A 17,428-nucleotide genomic window follows, 5' to 3' on the forward strand; every position below is an offset into this window, starting at 1 on the left:
CAGGTCCCTATCAAACCCCTCAATATCATATCATCCTATTCCAGGTTTGCATTGCTGATAGCCAGTATGTCATCTGTGAATAAATGATGCCAGTCAATTTAGCACTATACCTCTCTACAAGCGTGTCTCTGAGGTGGCATCCTGTAGATATAGTTGCATGCCGTCCATCAAGCAGCCAGGCAGCTTATTACGAATTCCCGATGTTGTCATCCGGAGCATAATTCTAGTAGCTGTCAGAAACAACAATCCGAGAGTAGACAGACAACGAGCACAATAGAGAAAGGCAGTGCCTCTCCAAATTCGATCACACATTCGGGTTTACAGAAGTCTTTTTGTCCTCTTCATGTTGGCAATGAGGGTAATCTTCAACTAGTGTATAATCCATAATCCTCACCAAATGATCATCGATGATAACACTCTTTCCTCTGAGCATGTCACCAACTGGGATTCGAGATGAGGCTTTAGCCTACCTAGATCCAGCATCTTGCTTTGTGATAGATGTCATCATAGTGGGGCTGATCCGGTTCTGACCAGCTCCATCAACCGGGAGAAATCGACTGTGCTGTACCACACCATCATGAAAGAGCATAGCGCACAATTGAAAGAACTTGTATAAGAGTTCTTATCAACTGATCAAGTGCAGTATCGACATGCGCTCAACTTAGGCATATTTAGATTATATCACACTCATTATGAAGTACGTAGGAACCTTCCTGCCTCGATCCTACGTTAGCTTCACAAGTTATGCTCCTGTTCTATCTGGTACCTACTCTCCTGAGTTAGCCCCTCATCAGGATCATTCCGGGTTTTCACTCGGTCAAGGCGTTACAAGATCGATACTAGGTAGATGTCTTTTATACCTAGATACGGTAGAGGCAAGCGCGCTTAAGTATAGGTTGGCAGGTACAGACAAAGAAAAATATATCCTCAACAATTTACATGATGAGGATCGCAATAATAATCAAGCACAGACTCCAAATATGGATCTGGCCTGTACCCCTTTTTGAAGATGTGCAAACTATTTTTTGAATCTCTCCTGGCCCCTTGATAAGGTAGTTCCCGTGGCTCAGCATTTGCTTCAGCAATCACGAGGACTGATCTAGTTGCTGTGAAGGTTCGAAGTGACAGTGTCCCTCATTTGTTTAATTATGGTGTGTACCACTACATTGCAATCGGCTCCGTACAGAGCAGATGCTATTGGGTACGGGGTACGGATACTCCAACATAATAATAGAGCTGCATCAAAATGGGGGGTCAACGGTCTCATTCATATCACTCTGGCCGCTGCAAGCACCTTCAAATTTAAAGTTCCTGTCTGTCATCAATATTAAAGTCTTCACCATTTGCATACTCGACCTCAAGAAGCTAAGTGGAAAATGCATGGCATAGCTTGTGAAACCCTCAAAGGGCACTCTGCCAGATATATGTAGAAGGCAGAGCTTTATCTCACCAATCGGATATGATTGAAACATAGCCTCAGCATTATTTCGATGCGCCCTGGAATAGCAATCCGTATTATGCCTTGGGAAGGTGATCATCTACAACGAGAGTTGGTGGCTGTATCGGGACGTACGGTAACGTACACCAAGTCATCACCTACCAACGCAGTAATACATAGAGTACTTAGGTAGGTAGCTATTAAAAAGCAGCAGAGAAGTACTCCAATAAATCAAAAAAGGTTGAACATTAAGCTTGACCCCCTTAAAACACTGCTTCGTGAAAGAGACTAGATCCTTTGAAAGGCAGGGCTGATTATGCCTTTAGAAATAAGGACTGATCAGCTTCCAATGGTCCGCCATGACAGCCAGACCAGCCCGTAATACCTGCGTTTTCGACGCCTTCGTCATTAAAGAGTAAGGTAGGTCAGGTAGTCTCTACTCTGTACGGAGTGCGCATCTATGTTGAAACTAGCAAAGCCTGATGCTGTAAAGTCACATTGGACGCTAAGAAATCTAGGTAGGTACCCTTTTCCTGCCTCACTCTAAACCAGTGGACAGCAGGACTGCCGGAATTCAAGCATCTCTTTCACTTTCCTACCTTCGGTGACTGTCAGACTTTTACCTGGCGCAGTAGACATATTATTTACCTACTAGTACTCTGTAAGCTTCGCCCATCCACGTTTTTACCAATATTACCCACTCAACTCCTTCTCAGGCTCTCCTCTCTGTGCCATCTCCACTTCAACCTGTCTATATGACGATTTGGAATATCCACAACTGGGTCACTATACCTGGATACTGATTCTCCAAAGCATCTGCAGACTTACGCTTAAAATAAGATCTTAGTTGTCTATCAGGTTAAGACATCTGCCATTATTGCAGCTACCCAGGTGTAATACCTTGTACCTACCAATTACCATCACTCTTAGTACTTCGCCTTCGACCGATCCTAATTGCTTACATGATCTCACTTTGAGATCCGCTCTCCATCCACTCTTCCCGATCGACCTTGACTACCCTTTTTAGCGTCGGTTCGTCACTCTCACACACCTGTCTGCTCCGCAATCGAGTCCTGTCACCCCTCATCCCAACCAGTCTACTCGCGGAGAAAAAGCAATAGGAGCTTGGGCTCTTTCCTCACCGACCGAAGCAACATTTCCCCTAGTCTCATTACCTGCGTCACGAGTCATCACTGCCGTCCCAGAGCCTGACGGTCTTTACTCTGTACTCGCTTCTTGCGCCTTTAACGAAGACCGGAACTGCTCGCCGTTGCCCTGCAACTCACTATACCGCGTCCGGCTTGTTATTCATCCTTCTCCCGTCGGTCGCAACCATCATTGAACGTTACCTCCCCGTTAATCCCGATTGCATATATACCTAGAGGTCAAAAAGTCGGTTTCTCAAGCCATCGGGGTTGCGCGCAAGAGGCTGCCTGGTTCATGAGTCCTACCCCGAGTGTCTCGGGTGCAGTGTCTCATTAATTGATGCCGCTTACTTGTGCTGGCAGCTAATGCTTTAGGTCTTTCCGCTATTCTATACATAACGCAGAACCTGGCCGAAAATGGGGTCATGTTTCAGCACAGAGTCAGCAGGGGATGCGGAACAAAAGAAGCGAAGCCAGGCCATTGATCGCCGGTTAGAGGAGGATTCCAGGCGACTACGGAGAGAATGCAAGATACTTCTGCTGGGTGAGTTCTGGATTTCCCTGAGTATGATAATAGTGATTGTGCTGTGGGCTAACGCGAGCCTTCTTTTGATTTGTGACAGGGTCCGGAGAGAGCGGGAAATCTACGATTGTCAAGCAAATGAAAATCATTCATCAGAACGGCTACACGGTGGAGGAACTTGCGTTATATCGTTTAACGATCTACAAAAATCTCCTAGATTGCACCAAAGCTCTTATCGGAGCTTACCACCAATTCAACCTCCAACCAACGAGTCCCAAAGTCCGCGAATTCATCGAGTTCCTTTCTGAATACAATATCGACCCTGATCCAAACACGCCTCTCGATCCTCGAATTGGAGATGCCGTCACCTATCTCTGGAATGATCCATGCACATCCACTGCGTTAGAGCATCAGAATGAGTTTTACCTGATGGATTCTGCGCCGTAGTAAGTTCATTCTTCGCCTTTTCCTTCTTGCTTTTTAGATGTATCCGTATTGACCAAATCTGCCATTAGTTTCTTTGAGGAAGCGAAGCGCATAGCGGCTCCTGATTATATTCCGAACGTGGCGGACGTGCTCCGTGCTCGAACAAAGACGACAGGTATCTATGAGACAAGATTTACAATGGGCCAACTCAGCATACAGTACGGGACTGCTTTCCAATATATTGTCTTGTCCCTAGTCTAGGCTGCTAACGAGTCCGTAGCATGTTCGATGTCGGTGGTCAGCGCAGCGAGCGAAAGAAATGGATCCATTGTTTCGAGAACGTCACATCGATCATTTTCTGTGTGGCATTGAGTGAGTACGATCAAGTACTGCTAGAAGAGAGCAATCAAGTAAGTCATCTCTGTGTTTACTGAACTTGGCTTTCTTCGTTGACCACCTCCAAAGAATCGAATGATGGAAAGCTTGGTTCTTTTCGACTCCGTCGTTAATTCACGATGGTTCATGCGAACAAGTATTATCCTTTTCCTCAACAAAGTGGATCTCTTTCGACAGAAATTGCCCCGCTCCCCCCTGAGTAACTATTTTCCCGATTACTCTGGCGGTAATGATGTGAACCGGGCTGCCAAGTATCTCCTGTGGAGATTCAACCAGGTCAACCGAGCGCACCTGAATCTATATCCACAGTAAGTACCTTCTTCGGGCCAGTAGATCCAGCTCAAGGAGTATGGCAAACTGAGTTGACCTCGTAACAGTTTGACGCAAGCAACCGACACCACGAATATTCGTCTAGTGTTCGCTGCGGTCAAGGAAACAATATTACAAAATGCCTTGAAAGATTCGGGCATCTTATGATCTTCTCAGTCGCTTCTCGACCATTCCAATCATTCATTTACTGATCTCCTACGTCTTATGACGAGCTTTATCGCCGACACCACCTCCAACTCATGGCTACGACTCTGCTTTGATTCTCGTTTCAATTCCCCGATTATACTCTCTTATCTCTGGTTGAATGCATAGGCGTTGTGGTGCTCTGTTATTCTTGTCTCGCGTCATTGTGTCAGGCGCTGGGCTGGGTCATACTTTTTTTGATATTTGTGGCATGGTGTTTCTTCTTGGTTTCCGGGTGGCTTTTTCATGGGTAGCAGTCCTATTCTGCATTCGGTCGACGACGATTAGCTTTTGGTCTGCTTTTGGGATCTGATGCCGCATATTACCTTCAGTGAAAAGTTGGCGGCCTCGGCACGATTTGCATATATCATGTGTGAAGCCTTATACTATCATTATTTCATGCTTTCAGACACTTTATCTACATTTGCCCGCTTTGTCTCCCTCTTTGCTTCTGGACCTTCCTCTCCATGCATTGACGGCGGTCTACTTCGTTTCAGTTCCCGACGACGATCCCAATTTCTTCTTCTGTGTTTATAGTGCTTGCAGCGTCTCTTTGCATGAGCCTAATTCTTCTTACTCTTGATAATGATCCCTTATCTTCTCATTGTTGGCCAATTTGTCTCTCTGTGCGGTCTGAGATCTGACCACTCTTCGCACAACTACCTAAGCTGCCTCTGCATGGTCGTCAGACACAACGCTGAGATGAATAAAGCCAGTCAGTCATAATGCGAGGATATGGGTCTTCTTCGAAAGGAATACCTGTCGCCCCTCAGAAGCCATCATTGTTTTTCTGGTATATGAGGTGGCGATCTACGACAGCCTCATTTGCTAATTAAAACAAGGTTGATCTGACTGTATTTGAGATGATATACTAATACCACATCAAATTCTTCAACATCCTGAGGATTCTATATTTGGTTCCAGCAAAAATAGGTTGGAGGTCCGAACATACCATAAGGGGACTCCAAGACCGTTGATTTCTTGGGCCTTCCCGGCCTGAACGTCTACTAGGTACGCACGTACTCCATTATTTATGCGGGGATCTCCACATGCAAGAGTTAGAGATGATATGATCTTGTGAACACTCCTCGAAGAGGGGGACATACGCGTCAAGAGCGCCCTCTTTCCAAGAGACCTAGATGGGTTAGGGTGAGTACCTCTTAAGTCCACTGAGCGACTGCAAAAGAGCACTTTTGCGGTCGCAAAGTGGATAGGCCGGGTCCTCATAACATTCCTACAAGGTCTTTAGCTTCGATATTTCCCCCGCCGTATCCTGATAAGATGGTATAGACGTCATGACTTCCTATGTAGGTTCGGAGGTACTCTAGATAGAGTATAACGGTGGGACTTTTCCTCTCTTGAACAAGAGAAATTACTACTCCGTGGTGCTAATCACTTTTTCCTCGCGCTTACAACTCAGAGCACAACGTTATCGCCGTCTCTCTCCTCCGAGTCAATCCGTCCATCATCGTGCCACTCCCCACACTACTGTCCGAGTGCCCAAGATATTCAAAACAGGATCTCTGGAGCTCCTGCAAGGTGCACATCCTATCTGCCATTAATTGTTATTGGTCGAAGCTCGTCCTGTTGGTAACAGTCTATGACGGTCTAGAGTTCTATTGGAGGCTCACGTGTGTCCATTTGCAGTTCCACCAAGTGGACTGATACACTACCTATGATAGTGTCTGATTCTCTTAATGTACCTTAGTCGAGGTAGATGAAGCTCATCCAGCTTACTATGTACTTTAATAACTGCTACCAGGATTATGTTGCTCCTCTCAGGTTACTGACGGCGCTTCGTTATTCGCGGTGAAGCTTAGTGATGCTCTCTCAACCCCACCATTATTGATGTGCCATCACGTCTCTACAACAAATCGACCCAAGGCGTCTCTATCCCGGTCCTATACCCTGTCGTCTTGGTGTTCCCGTTCCTGTTCCTGTCTGATCTCATTTGGCTAAAGCCATGACCTCTTCTCCTCTCTTCTCTCTACCTCTTTTCTCCTCCCCCTCCTGCCCTTCTTAAATAACCCCTCCCTCTCTACCACTCTACCAAACCTTCCCGTCCTTGGATTCCTAATCGCTCGAACCTTCTTTTCAAATCTTACTTTTATACAGTGGCATTGATTTAATAACTTGTACAATTCTACGGTCGTATTCCAACTGCGGCAATTATAAACTTCATCCAGTTCTGGATCTGGCGTTGTTCCGCAGCACCATCATCATCAATTAAGCTGTCATCTTCCTTTCCCAGATTCTTTGGTAGTTCATCTCTCTTTCGCAATGTCCAGTGAACGTCGCGAGAGAAGACCCTCTGTCGGAGCTCCCATCCCCCTCCAAGGCCCTGTCGGCCCTGGCTTCAGCCGTCCGAAGCACAAGCGCACCTACACCGGTTTTGGACCTGCAGAAATTAAGAGCGTTGAGGCCAGTATTCCAGAGCCATTGAGAGAGGCGTAAGAGTGTTCTTTTCTCTCCATTGAAGCTATTGTGTCACTAATGTTTCTTGATGCTGATTCAGATGGAAAAAGCACGTAAGCGAGCAGGCCCATTGATTGTTTGACTGAGGAGATTCATTGATGGTTATTGTGATAGTCTGCTACGGGTTTCACGAACAAGGATGAGTTTGAGGTGCGTTCTCTTAATGAGCAATCGCTGCGCGAGCGTTGTGGGCTAATCATCAGCCATAGAAAGAACTGGTCCGTCATGTGGAAACCACACTGGCACGGTCGCTGTACAATTGTGATGAATTGTGAGTTCATCTTTCCTGGGCTCACATAAGTGGTTGTCTAACTTCATCCAGGGCGGCGTATTCGGGCACCGCGCTCGCTTTCAGAGATCGTTTGATCATTGAATGGAATAAGACGCAGCAGCGTCAATCCTTCGCCGACCAGAAGAGGGTCTATTGTAGGTGCTACTGCTCGGATGTCCCAATCTCCCTTGTGGTAGTTAGCTAAATAATATGTAGACCTTTCTCTTGAATTTCTCATGGGCAGAGCATTGGACAATGCGATGCTTAATGTTGGGATGAAGGATGCTGCCCGAGGTAGGTCTTCGCCTTGCAGGACCGTTAGAGGATGAGTAAAGGCTGACTTTGCGGAAAAGAGGGGCTGAAGGACCTTGGTTTTCGAATTGAGGACGTCATCAACCAAGAGCATGATGCCGCTCTGGGAAATGGAGGCTTGGGGCGTCTGGCCGCGTGCTTCCTTGATAGTATGGCCACACTGAACTATCCAGCCTGGGGCTACGGATTGCGGTACAGATACGGTATCTTCAAACAGGAGATTGTGGATGGCTATCAGGTCGAGATCCCCGACTACTGGCTCGATTTCAACCCCTGGGAATTCCCTCGACACGATATCACTGTTGAAATTCAATTCTATGGTTGGGTGAGAACGTACCAGGATGAGAATGGCAAGACCATTCACTCCTGGCAGGACGGTGAAGCCGTTCAAGCTGTGGCCTATGATGTCCCGATCCCAGGATATGGGACTAGCACGACGAACAACCTCCGCTTGTGGTCGAGCAAGGCAGCCAGCGGGGAGTTCGATTTCCAGAAATTCAATGCCGGTGACTACGAGAGTGCAGTCGCGGACCAACAGCGTGCAGAGACTATCTCAGCGGTGCTCTATCCAAACGACAACCTCGAGAGAGGAAAAGAACTGAGACTCAAGCAGCAGTACTTCTGGTGCGCTGCCTCGCTCTATGACATTGTCCGGAGGTTCAAGAAGACGAAGAGAGCATGGAGCAAGTTCCCTGAGCAGGTGGCGATCCAGCTCAATGACACCCACCCTACGCTTGCTATCGTTGAGTTGCAACGCATACTGATAGATCAGGAGGGTCTCGAGTGGGACGAAGCGTGGAGCCTAGTAACCAAGACCTTCGGCTACACAAATCATACTGTCCTGCCGGAAGCGTTGGAGAAATGGTCTGTACCTTTGATGCAGAATTTGCTGCCCAGACACCTCCAGATAATCTACGATATCAACCTGTTCTTCTTGCAGTCCGTGGAAAAGAGATTCCCCAACGACAGGGATATGCTCGCTCGTGTGTCCATTATTGAGGAATCACACCCCAAAATGGTCAGAATGGCATACATTGCGATCATCGGATCTCACAAGGTCAACGGTGTTGCTGAGCTGCACTCGGACTTGATCAAGACGACCATCTTCAAAGACTTTGTGAAAATCTATGGACCAGACAAATTCACCAACGTCACCAACGGTATAACTCCTCGACGTTGGCTCCACCAGGCCAATCCGCGCCTATCCGACTTGATTGCTTCGAAGCTTGGGGGCTATGACTTTCTGAAAGACCTGACGCTTCTCGATCAGCTCGAAGCTTATGTCGACGACAAGACCTTCCGAGCAGAATGGTCAGAGATCAAGACCGCCAACAAGCTGCGACTCGCTAAGCATATCAAAGACACTACGGGCTATAGCGTGAATCCGAATGCACTATTCGACGTTCAGGTAAAGCGAATCCATGAGTACAAGCGCCAGCAGCTCAATATATTTGGTGTCATTCATCGCTATTTGACCATCAAAGCCATGTCGAAGGAGGAGAGGGAGAAACTCGTGCCCCGCGTGTCCATCTTTGGCGGGAAGGCTGCACCTGGTTACTGGATGGCTAAGACTATTATCCACCTGATTAACAAAGTTGCGACAGTTGTCAACAATGATCCCGATGTCGGTGATCTTCTGAAAGTCATCTTCATTGAAGATTACAATGTCAGCAAGGCAGAAATCATCTGTCCCGCATCAGACATTAGTGAACATATCTCCACTGCAGGCACAGAAGCCAGCGGCACCAGTAACATGAAGTTTGTTCTCAACGGGGGTTTGATCATCGGAACCTGTGATGGAGCTAATGTAAGTCTTACTCCATCTACCTTCTTCGACATGTCTCCTAATTGTGGCCGTCCAGATCGAGATTACGCGTGAGATCGGGGAGCAGAATATCTTCTTGTTCGGGACATTAGCGGAGGATGTCGAGGAGCTCCGTCATCGCCATTTCTATGGCGATTTCCAGCTCGATTCTCACCTGTCCAAGGTCTTCGAAGCGATCCGCAGCGATATGTTCGGTGACGCCAGCAACTTCTCTGCGCTCATATCCGCAATTGCCGAACACGGGGACTATTATCTGGTCTCTGACGATTTCAATTCATACATCACAACGCAGGAGATTGTAGATGAAGCGTTCAAGAATCAAGATGAATGGATAGCCAAGTCCATCACTAGCGTGGCGCGGATGGGATTCTTCTCTACTGATCGAGTGATCAGTGAGTATGCGGACAGTATCTGGAACATTGAGCCTTTGGAAGTCAGAGATGATTAACTGTGTCACGGCTGAGTAAACTTGCTTGGTTGTTGTCGTGGTCAATAGGCGTACTTTACGATTTTTTGATTACTGCATGAATTCTCTGGTTCTTTTTCTGATTCGATTGACGGGAGTATGCCAGAAAGGAAACCACATGTACAAGCCTGGCCAAACATCGACGACCACGCTTATGACGAACAGAGATGCAAGCAAGCTCAAGTTGCAGACTCTCGCAATCAAACAGAAATATGAAATCAAAGGTCGGTCTGGTCTATACCGAGAACTAGTCAAAGAACCATAGTACAGTCTTATATGCTGTATATCAACCCAACAATAGATCTACGCAGCAGTCAACTCCGCCAAACGTCGCTGTAGCTCGGGAACTGCACGAAGATGAAGGTCTAATTCTTCTTTCTCGCTGCGAGGACAATTCTAGTCAGCATCACTTAGGGAAAAACAGGTTATAAGATAGACTTACTCTTCCAGCTGCAATCTGCGCTCCCAGTCCAGTCCAGTAAAGATGTAGCCGCCCTGCCCATCAAACTGCAGGATCTTCTTATGGTACTTCCAGAGACTCCGGCGATGCGAGACCGTCATGAGGGTTGTGCCCAGCTTCTTTGCGGTCTCATACATGACCCGTTCGATTTCCAGGGTGACGGAGGAGGTACATTCGTCCAGGATAGCGAATTTAGGCCGGTGGTAGAAGAGTCGCGCCATGGCGATACGCTGCTGGAGCCCGCCGGAGAGGACATCGCGCCATTCCTCCTCGGCGTCCCAGCCGCCCGGCCGGTCGACGACCGAGGCGATCTCCACGATGGACAGGATCTCGTAGAGGTCTGCGTCTGTGACACCTTTGGCGCGCATTTCGCGCACACCGTCCGGGTAGATCACCTGCTGTCGCAGAGTGCCGCGGGATAGGTAGGGCCGTTGCGGGATGTAGAAGATCTCGTCGAAGCGGGGCTTTTTGACTTTGCCGCCGTAGACGGGCCAAAGACCGCCAAGGATGCGGAAGAGGGAGGATTTTCCGCAGCCGTTGGGGCCGACGATGAGGAGATGGTCGCCCGGGTGCACGGCGAAGGAGAGCTTGCGGACCAGAACGTCGCCGTTGGGGGAGACGATGGGGACGTCGGTGAATTCTATCGAGTCGCTTTCTTCAACCTCGCCGCGGCCGGACAAAACGGCGGCGTTTTCCTTGGTGGACGCCGAGGAGACGAGCTTCTTCTCGAAACGTCCGGCTTGCAGGTCCTCCATGACCTCGAGGAGAGATGAGACTCGTGCTGTGTGGCCAGCAAGTTCTGAGATCTCCTTGTAGGAGAACATGAGACGGCCAAAGGCGTCCGAGGAGGACAGTAGCATTCTGCGGTTTGTGACAAAGCCTGTTTATGCCTGTCAGATTTGTCTGAGGCAAGAAGGTTCGGGGGCAGAACTTACTTTCTGTGCGGTCTCCCATAGTTTGTGTGATCTGTCCGGGTATGCGGAAGAAAACGGGCATGCTACACAAGATCAAGCCTAGAGCTCCCCAGAAATACTTTATGACAAAATCCTCCATAAATCCGTGATATAATCGTCTTCGTAATATCCGGTTGACGTGCTTGATGAGTGTGAAGTACCCTTTGTCCAGGGTGTCCTTTTCGGCCTCTTGGCCATGATAGAGGGCCACCTCCTCACTGTAGTCGATCAATCTTGAATGGAGGAACCGGAACTCGCCCTCCAGACGCGCCTCATCAGCGACATATTTGCCAAATGGCGGCGTCAGGGCCCGCATGACGTTTGCAGATAACTGGACCAAGAGACTCATGATGAACAGGCCTTCGCCTCCCACGCTCTTCGATAGCGAGTAGTTGTATATCACCATGTCCAGGATCGGCTTCGCTAAGTTGGAGTATAGCTCCGCCAAGCTGTCGGAGAAGCGAGAGACATCGACCGTGATCAACTGGTCAGGATTCTTGACTCGGTCGTCCAACGCCGAGATCGCATAGAACGTCATGTTGCTCAGATACTTGTCGTGGATATGATCCGTGAGACGCTTTCGGTAGCTGAGGGCAAGCTTGCACTGATGATAGGACAGCTAGAGCGCAACCAGATATGTTAGTCAAATTCCGATCGCAATCCTACGGAGTCCAACAGCAACTCACCATCGAGTTCGTAAATGTCGCTGGCACCGCAACAATCATCCACCACGCAAGACCAAGCAAGAAGTCCTTCCCCTTCCCTCGCACTAAACTGCTCACCAACCTTCCATCCAATTCCGCCACATACAAACTAAGCATCGTTCGCAACACCAAGAAAACACTATGCCCAACGAGCAACCGAAACTCCTTGCTCTTCCACCCCGGAATCACAATCTTCAGCAGCCGGAGTAGATTTCGAAAGAACTCGCGGTTCACCTCGACCCTCTTCCGGGGCGGCTCGTCGCCATCGCCCAGACTGCTGGTGCCAGGTCGCTTGCGCAGGTCGACCTGCGCCCGGGACGCTGCCTTTTGCTCGGAGATGGCATTGTGGATACGCTTGACCAGAGCGGCGAAAAGGGCGAGGTAGACGGTGCGGGAGATCTGTTTGCGGTGACGCAGGTAAAGGGACGATAGACTGGAGAGAATCTGTCGGATAGAGCGCTCGGGTGGGAGTAGTTTGGACTGAGCGGCCATGGTGAAACCGTGACACTGGCACGAGATGGCGGCCGAGGCCGTGTTTCTGTGGGGGTGGAAGGAAGCACAGACACGGAGATGATAAGGTGCTTGAGGGACTATCCAGGGTCGGCGGAGGCGAACATGACCATACTATTATTGCATTGCACTCCAGAGGATGGGTGATATGGAGATAGCTGATGGAGAAGAGGGAAGAGAGAAGATGGGTAGAGTAGTAAGATGACGGATGGTGGATGATGGGAGCACTGACATGTGAAATTCCCCAGTTCAACAGGTGTGATTTTCTGGGGAACGCAGCACCACCACCGCAGAACCGAGGAAGCACTACGCCATGGTGGAGATCACCCACGCAACCCACCCAGAGACCCATCGATGATTTCGGTACTAAGACTAGAGGGAAATGCGATTTGAAAGTGAAAATCAATAGAAATCTCTAGATAGTTATAACAGTTTGTGAGATCACACCGACTATGGTACAGTGGATCCTAAGACCTGGCAAACCATCCAAGCCCATTTCTGTTCACCATGCCTCCGACTATGGCAGGGGGGACTGGTCAAGTATATACGGGCGCAAACTCAACCAGATAACTGGGATATATGTACAAGATTCATCAATCGCGCTGAAACAATGCAATAGGAGAAGATGAAATCAACAATCAATATGCGACATTGGACAAGCGAGTAGCGCTGTTTATCAATTACAGCAGGCTATATTCAAGTAGCATTTAGGCAAAGCAAAGAAGCGGTCGTCGCTGCTATACCGGTGTAGACACTTCTCTTAAGACGGCTTCTGGTTCACCTCCAGTTGTTCTTTGATAGCACCATTGGGCTTCGGGGATGCGGTCTGCTTGCCACTATTGATTTGAGCGGCAATCTGAGTTTGTCGCCATTGCTCAAATGCCGCCGTATCCTGTTTCTCCATAGCCCACAGTTCTTCAACGACAGAGCCCATTTCTTCAAACGCCTTGTCGGCATTTGCGCCCTCGAAATGAGAGCTAGTTTGCTCCTGGTGCAAGCGTTCAAGCTTGTTTCGCAGAGCTTCCAAGTGAGATTCATCAAGGGAAGCCGATGAAGGGTGCCCGTCGCCTTGATTCATAGAGGGACTAAGGAAATCACGGCGGAGATTCTGGCCAAGACGATGAACGTGACCTTCTTCTGAAGTCATCGCGCGCGCGTGCAGGGAGGTAATTGAGCTAGTACGTGAGAGACGAACGGCGTACTGGTCGGTATCATCATCATCAACAGCGTTCTCGTCGATAGTCATGCCGAACAGTTGACCACTGCCGGCGGGCGCGGCCGCAGCATCATCACCAGAGATTTGTGAGCTAGTCTCTTGAAGGGCAGATACGACAGAGGGTGGCTTAACGCGAGTCTCCGGGTACTCGTCCTCAAAGCGCTGAATCATCCTATGCAACGTAAAGTCAAGGAACTGAAGACGGCCTGCAGTTGATCATGGGTTAGATATGTGGTTTCATGAAGAACAGAAATGCACTATGGACGCGGAGACACTCACGATAGTTCGCGTCGTTGCCGGCCCGATCCTCACGAACAAGAGCCGACTGGATCCGGGTGCGGATGTTGCGAGCTGATTCAAGCAAATTCTTGGACATATCGCGCGGCCTTTGAGGATCAAATGACCTTGACTTCCTGTGCCTAGGTGTAGTTGTACCACTGGGGGGCCCAGATTGGTCCCCGAGCATATCACGATGGTGCAGAGTGCCCAAACAGACTTCCAAGGCCTTGACAACGCCCGTGCCCCCGATAACATAGTCCTCGTCAGGAGCAGGCTCATCCTCGTCTTCACAGATGTCGTCGCCAAGGCCACCATGGCCGACAATGTGCTGTAGAATTTCAGGTACAGGGACAGTGGCACGGGCAGATGAAGGATCCGCTGGATCTGAGAGTTCTTCTTCAATGGCACCTCGCTCCAGATTCTGGAGACAATAGGCCACGATCTGGGAAGCAAGGGCTTTGACGACTTCATTGTTTTCCGCCCCTGGTACTTCAATATCCACTGCAATTATGGTTCGAGACACGCGTACTGCCGCCATTAAGGAAGCATAAACGGCACAGGCCTCTTCCTGGGTGGCAGGGTCTGTCGCAACGGCTAGTTTTGCGATTGCAGGGTTCTCCAGGATGTTGAGATGGCAGAGACTGGGGCACTCAGGAAGAATCTCGGCGAGAGCGATGGCATGGTCTGCTGAAAGATTGACGTCGGCCAGATGAATGCGTTTGAGCGATTTCATCTTAGGAAGGAACCGCCTGAAAGTTGCCAATGCATCAGGCTTGCTGGAGAAGAGATCCGGGTTATGAGAGAAGTCGATGAATCGGAGATTATAGAGACATGTCAGGCGCTGAAGAAGAGGATGAATGGCAGATGGAGTCAAGGAGCAATCCGCAAGACTGAGGGCATAGAGCGGGAAATCTCCTTCAAGAGCGGTAGTGATCAAGTCCAAATGATCACGAATAGGGTTTCCACCCAGATCGAGACCTTCACACTTCCCGGCCTCCAGATAGCGAACAACATGTTCCAATCCCTCTCTGGTGAGCTTGTTATTTGCAAAACCCAGCCTTCTCAACCCAAGCGTCGTTGCAGCTTCACAAACTCTCTTCACATCTTCTGTCGTGGGATTACACTCGCTGAGTAACAGCTCTTCGAGATGGTCTCCGCCAAATCGCTGAGCAAGTGAATTAGCAAAGATGGTTGTCACATCAGTGACGGGCTTCAAGGGATTTGGAGACGTTGACAGCGGTACAGAAAAATCATTTGCTGAAAGGGGCATTCTGGGGAGTGGGATGCCGGACAGGTCTATAGCTTTCAACGACTTTGCGAGATGGATGAAAAGGCTGATATGACGCCAACCCTCCGGGCCAATCCTGGGGTTATCTTTCAGAGACAACTTCTCCACGACACAGAATCTATCCTCCTTTCCCAGCATGTGTATGTCAGATTTCTTAGCTCTTCTGCGCCTTTGTCTCATCTGTTCAATGGTTTTGGTAGCCAGCAAAGCGGCCAGAATAGCCCTGAGTGTGGCGTCGTTCAGCGCGCATTTTTCAAGGATAAGCTTTCGGACGGGCACAATAGCAAGCCAGTCGCAGAACGTGGCCATGTCTTGCGAGGTCATGGGGAAGTTGGTAAGGTCAAGCACGGCGACAGTGCCTGGTGACTCCGCTAATGTCGACGAAGGCAAGGATATCTCATCGACAATCTTCTTAAGCACAGGTGTCTCACGCAGCTGACAACAGCGTCGATAAATACGCACAGGGTCCGTCGTCGGGTGGTTTTGTGTTTTGGATCGAGGAGTTCCAGGAACAGCAGGTCGAACATCGTCCTCGTGATCTTCAGCCCGCAGCTGCAGGGGTACAGTCCCGTTCGCCTCGGCCTGTCTTCGTTTCCGTTCCTTCCGTTCCCTCCTCTCCTCCTCTGAGCGCTTCTTCTTCTCTTGCTTTCTAGTCGGCTCCTTAGTTTCACCATTAGGTTTGGCCTCACCGGATGGCGTTTCCAGCGGCCCAGGATGCTGCCGAGAAGTACCATTCTCCAGTCGTCTTTTCTCCTTGTCAGCAACATCAGGTTGTGGTCGTTTGGAATCGTCCCTGTCTTTAGACTTTGAGTTCGACCTTTTGACTTTCTGGTTGCTCGCACCAGTGGGACTTTCCTCGTCTGATTCTCGGCGAGATATCCCAGCGATCTCAACATCTACACAGAAAGCAACACGCCTCAATTTCTTTTGGTCGAGGTCCGGAATCTTACACCTGTCCCTATCATGATCAATGTTCATCACCCGGCGCTCACAGATGCCCCCGTTCGGTATAACCTTTCCAGAAGAGGAAAACTTTCGAAAGGCGCTCTGGAGAAAAGAAGGGCCCTTTGGCGACGTAGAGACAAGCGGAGTGTGTTCGTCCCTCCTCTCTTCCTCCTTGTCTTTAAGAGAATAGGCTGCTCCAAAGGGGTTCGGCATATCGAGCTTCGACATAGGTGAGGTGGCCTTGGGACTTGGCGACTTCATGGAGGATTGTGAGGGAGGAGTAGAACCTGACGAGAATTTGGAACTTATACTAGAAATCCATGAATTCCTTCTTCCTGTGATCGAGCGTGGTGTGCTTCTCTGGGGTGTCTGAGACTGTTCAACAGCCTTGGTCTCCGCCGCTTTGTCGTCTTCGTCGCTTCCATTTTCTATTGCAGCTCGGCTTCCAACGTTCTTGGCATCTTTCGGAGTCTCAGATGCAGGAGGGACGGTTCCCTGCGGGGTTGGGGAGGTGTTTGTATTAGAGGAAGTAGTGCGCTCTACTCTGCATGGCTGCGCGGCGGTAGATTCGGCATCAGCGCTCGATCTATCACTGACTTGGGAAGAAGCCGATTTGCAGCGGGAGAGGTGGTCTGATGAAGCGTAGTTAGCGTCCGCTGACCTTCAGAATCCAGACGCAAGTGTTTTGGCCAAACGGAGGATCTGGATCAATAAGAGAGGGCGTCGGGCGGGTTCAAATCGCACCTTTCTGCGAATGATGGAGCCAGCTCACATCCACAGTCTCAACCCCTTCCATTATTAACGTCTGTAGCTCGCTGCGAAACAGAATAGATGTTGATCGTTCAAAGAGATGATATAGCCATTAATCGTCGGGTGGTGGGAGAAGATCGGTATTGTCAGGCGACAGGGTGCATGGTCCGCTCTGTCGGAGGTAGGATAGTGAAGAAAGACAGGTATTAGTTTATTTTGAGGAGGTTTCGTTTAAGTTCGCGACTCGAGAAATCGATCAATAGTGACTGGGGATGCAGAAATCGCTTTGCGCGGTTACAACTTAAAAGCGGCGACGGTATGAGTATTCCATCATCGAACAGCCGCGCAACGTGGGCATGGTGACAAGTAGAGATATGGAAATCCGGTCTTCGAGATGCAGAACGGAGAACAGGTGAAAAAGAAGCAATATCAAGGGGGGAAAAAAGCCAAGTGAGGGGTGCAGAGGATTTAAGAGGAAAGGGAAAAATTAAGCCATACTTCCCAGAAGACTAGGAGTGGGAGGTGATGGCGAT

At 49.3% G+C, this 17,428-nt stretch overlaps 4 protein-coding genes across 4 annotated transcripts; 2 read left to right on the top strand and 2 right to left on the bottom strand.

The window, feature by feature from the left end:
• Window positions 1-3,000: 3,000 nt before the first annotated feature.
• gpaB (guanine nucleotide-binding protein subunit alpha gpaB) lies at window positions 3,001-4,405 on the top strand (the record flags this gene model as incomplete). Its single annotated transcript, XM_043293150.1, has 6 exons — window positions 3,001-3,127; window positions 3,207-3,552; window positions 3,622-3,750; window positions 3,813-3,942; window positions 3,998-4,236; window positions 4,306-4,405. 6 exons carry the CDS (start codon window positions 3,001-3,003, stop codon window positions 4,403-4,405), a joined length of 1,071 nt encoding a protein of 356 aa, XP_043149085.1.
• Window positions 4,406-6,721: 2,316 nt separating this feature from the next.
• On the top strand, window positions 6,722-9,772 carry glpV (glycogen phosphorylase; the record flags this gene model as incomplete). The annotated part of the gene is made up of 8 exons (XM_043293151.1): window positions 6,722-6,891; window positions 6,957-6,969; window positions 7,031-7,066; window positions 7,126-7,187; window positions 7,239-7,342; window positions 7,404-7,481; window positions 7,541-9,306; window positions 9,362-9,772. The coding sequence occupies 8 exons, from the start codon at window positions 6,722-6,724 to the stop codon at window positions 9,770-9,772; spliced, it is 2,640 nt and encodes an 879-aa protein (XP_043149086.1).
• A 321-nt stretch (window positions 9,773-10,093) lies between these two features.
• Window positions 10,094-12,399, bottom strand: Aud_008275 (ATP-binding cassette long-chain fatty acid transporter PXA2; the record flags this gene model as incomplete). The annotated part of the gene is made up of 4 exons (XM_043293152.1): window positions 10,094-10,172; window positions 10,233-11,130; window positions 11,186-11,822; window positions 11,890-12,399. The coding sequence occupies 4 exons, from the start codon at window positions 12,397-12,399 to the stop codon at window positions 10,094-10,096; spliced, it is 2,124 nt and encodes a 707-aa protein (XP_043149087.1).
• A 778-nt stretch (window positions 12,400-13,177) lies between these two features.
• On the bottom strand, window positions 13,178-16,941 carry Aud_008276 (putative cell wall biogenesis protein Mhp1; the record flags this gene model as incomplete). Its single annotated transcript, XM_043293153.1, has 3 exons — window positions 13,178-13,839; window positions 13,913-16,777; window positions 16,890-16,941. 3 exons carry the CDS (start codon window positions 16,939-16,941, stop codon window positions 13,178-13,180), a joined length of 3,579 nt encoding a protein of 1,192 aa, XP_043149088.1.
• Between the last annotated feature and the right edge of the window lie 487 nt (window positions 16,942-17,428).

This window comes from Aspergillus udagawae (genome assembly GCF_001078395.1).
Source record: "Aspergillus udagawae IFM 46973 DNA, scaffold_6, whole genome shotgun sequence".
Classification (NCBI taxonomy): domain Eukaryota; kingdom Fungi; phylum Ascomycota; class Eurotiomycetes; order Eurotiales; family Aspergillaceae; genus Aspergillus; species Aspergillus udagawae.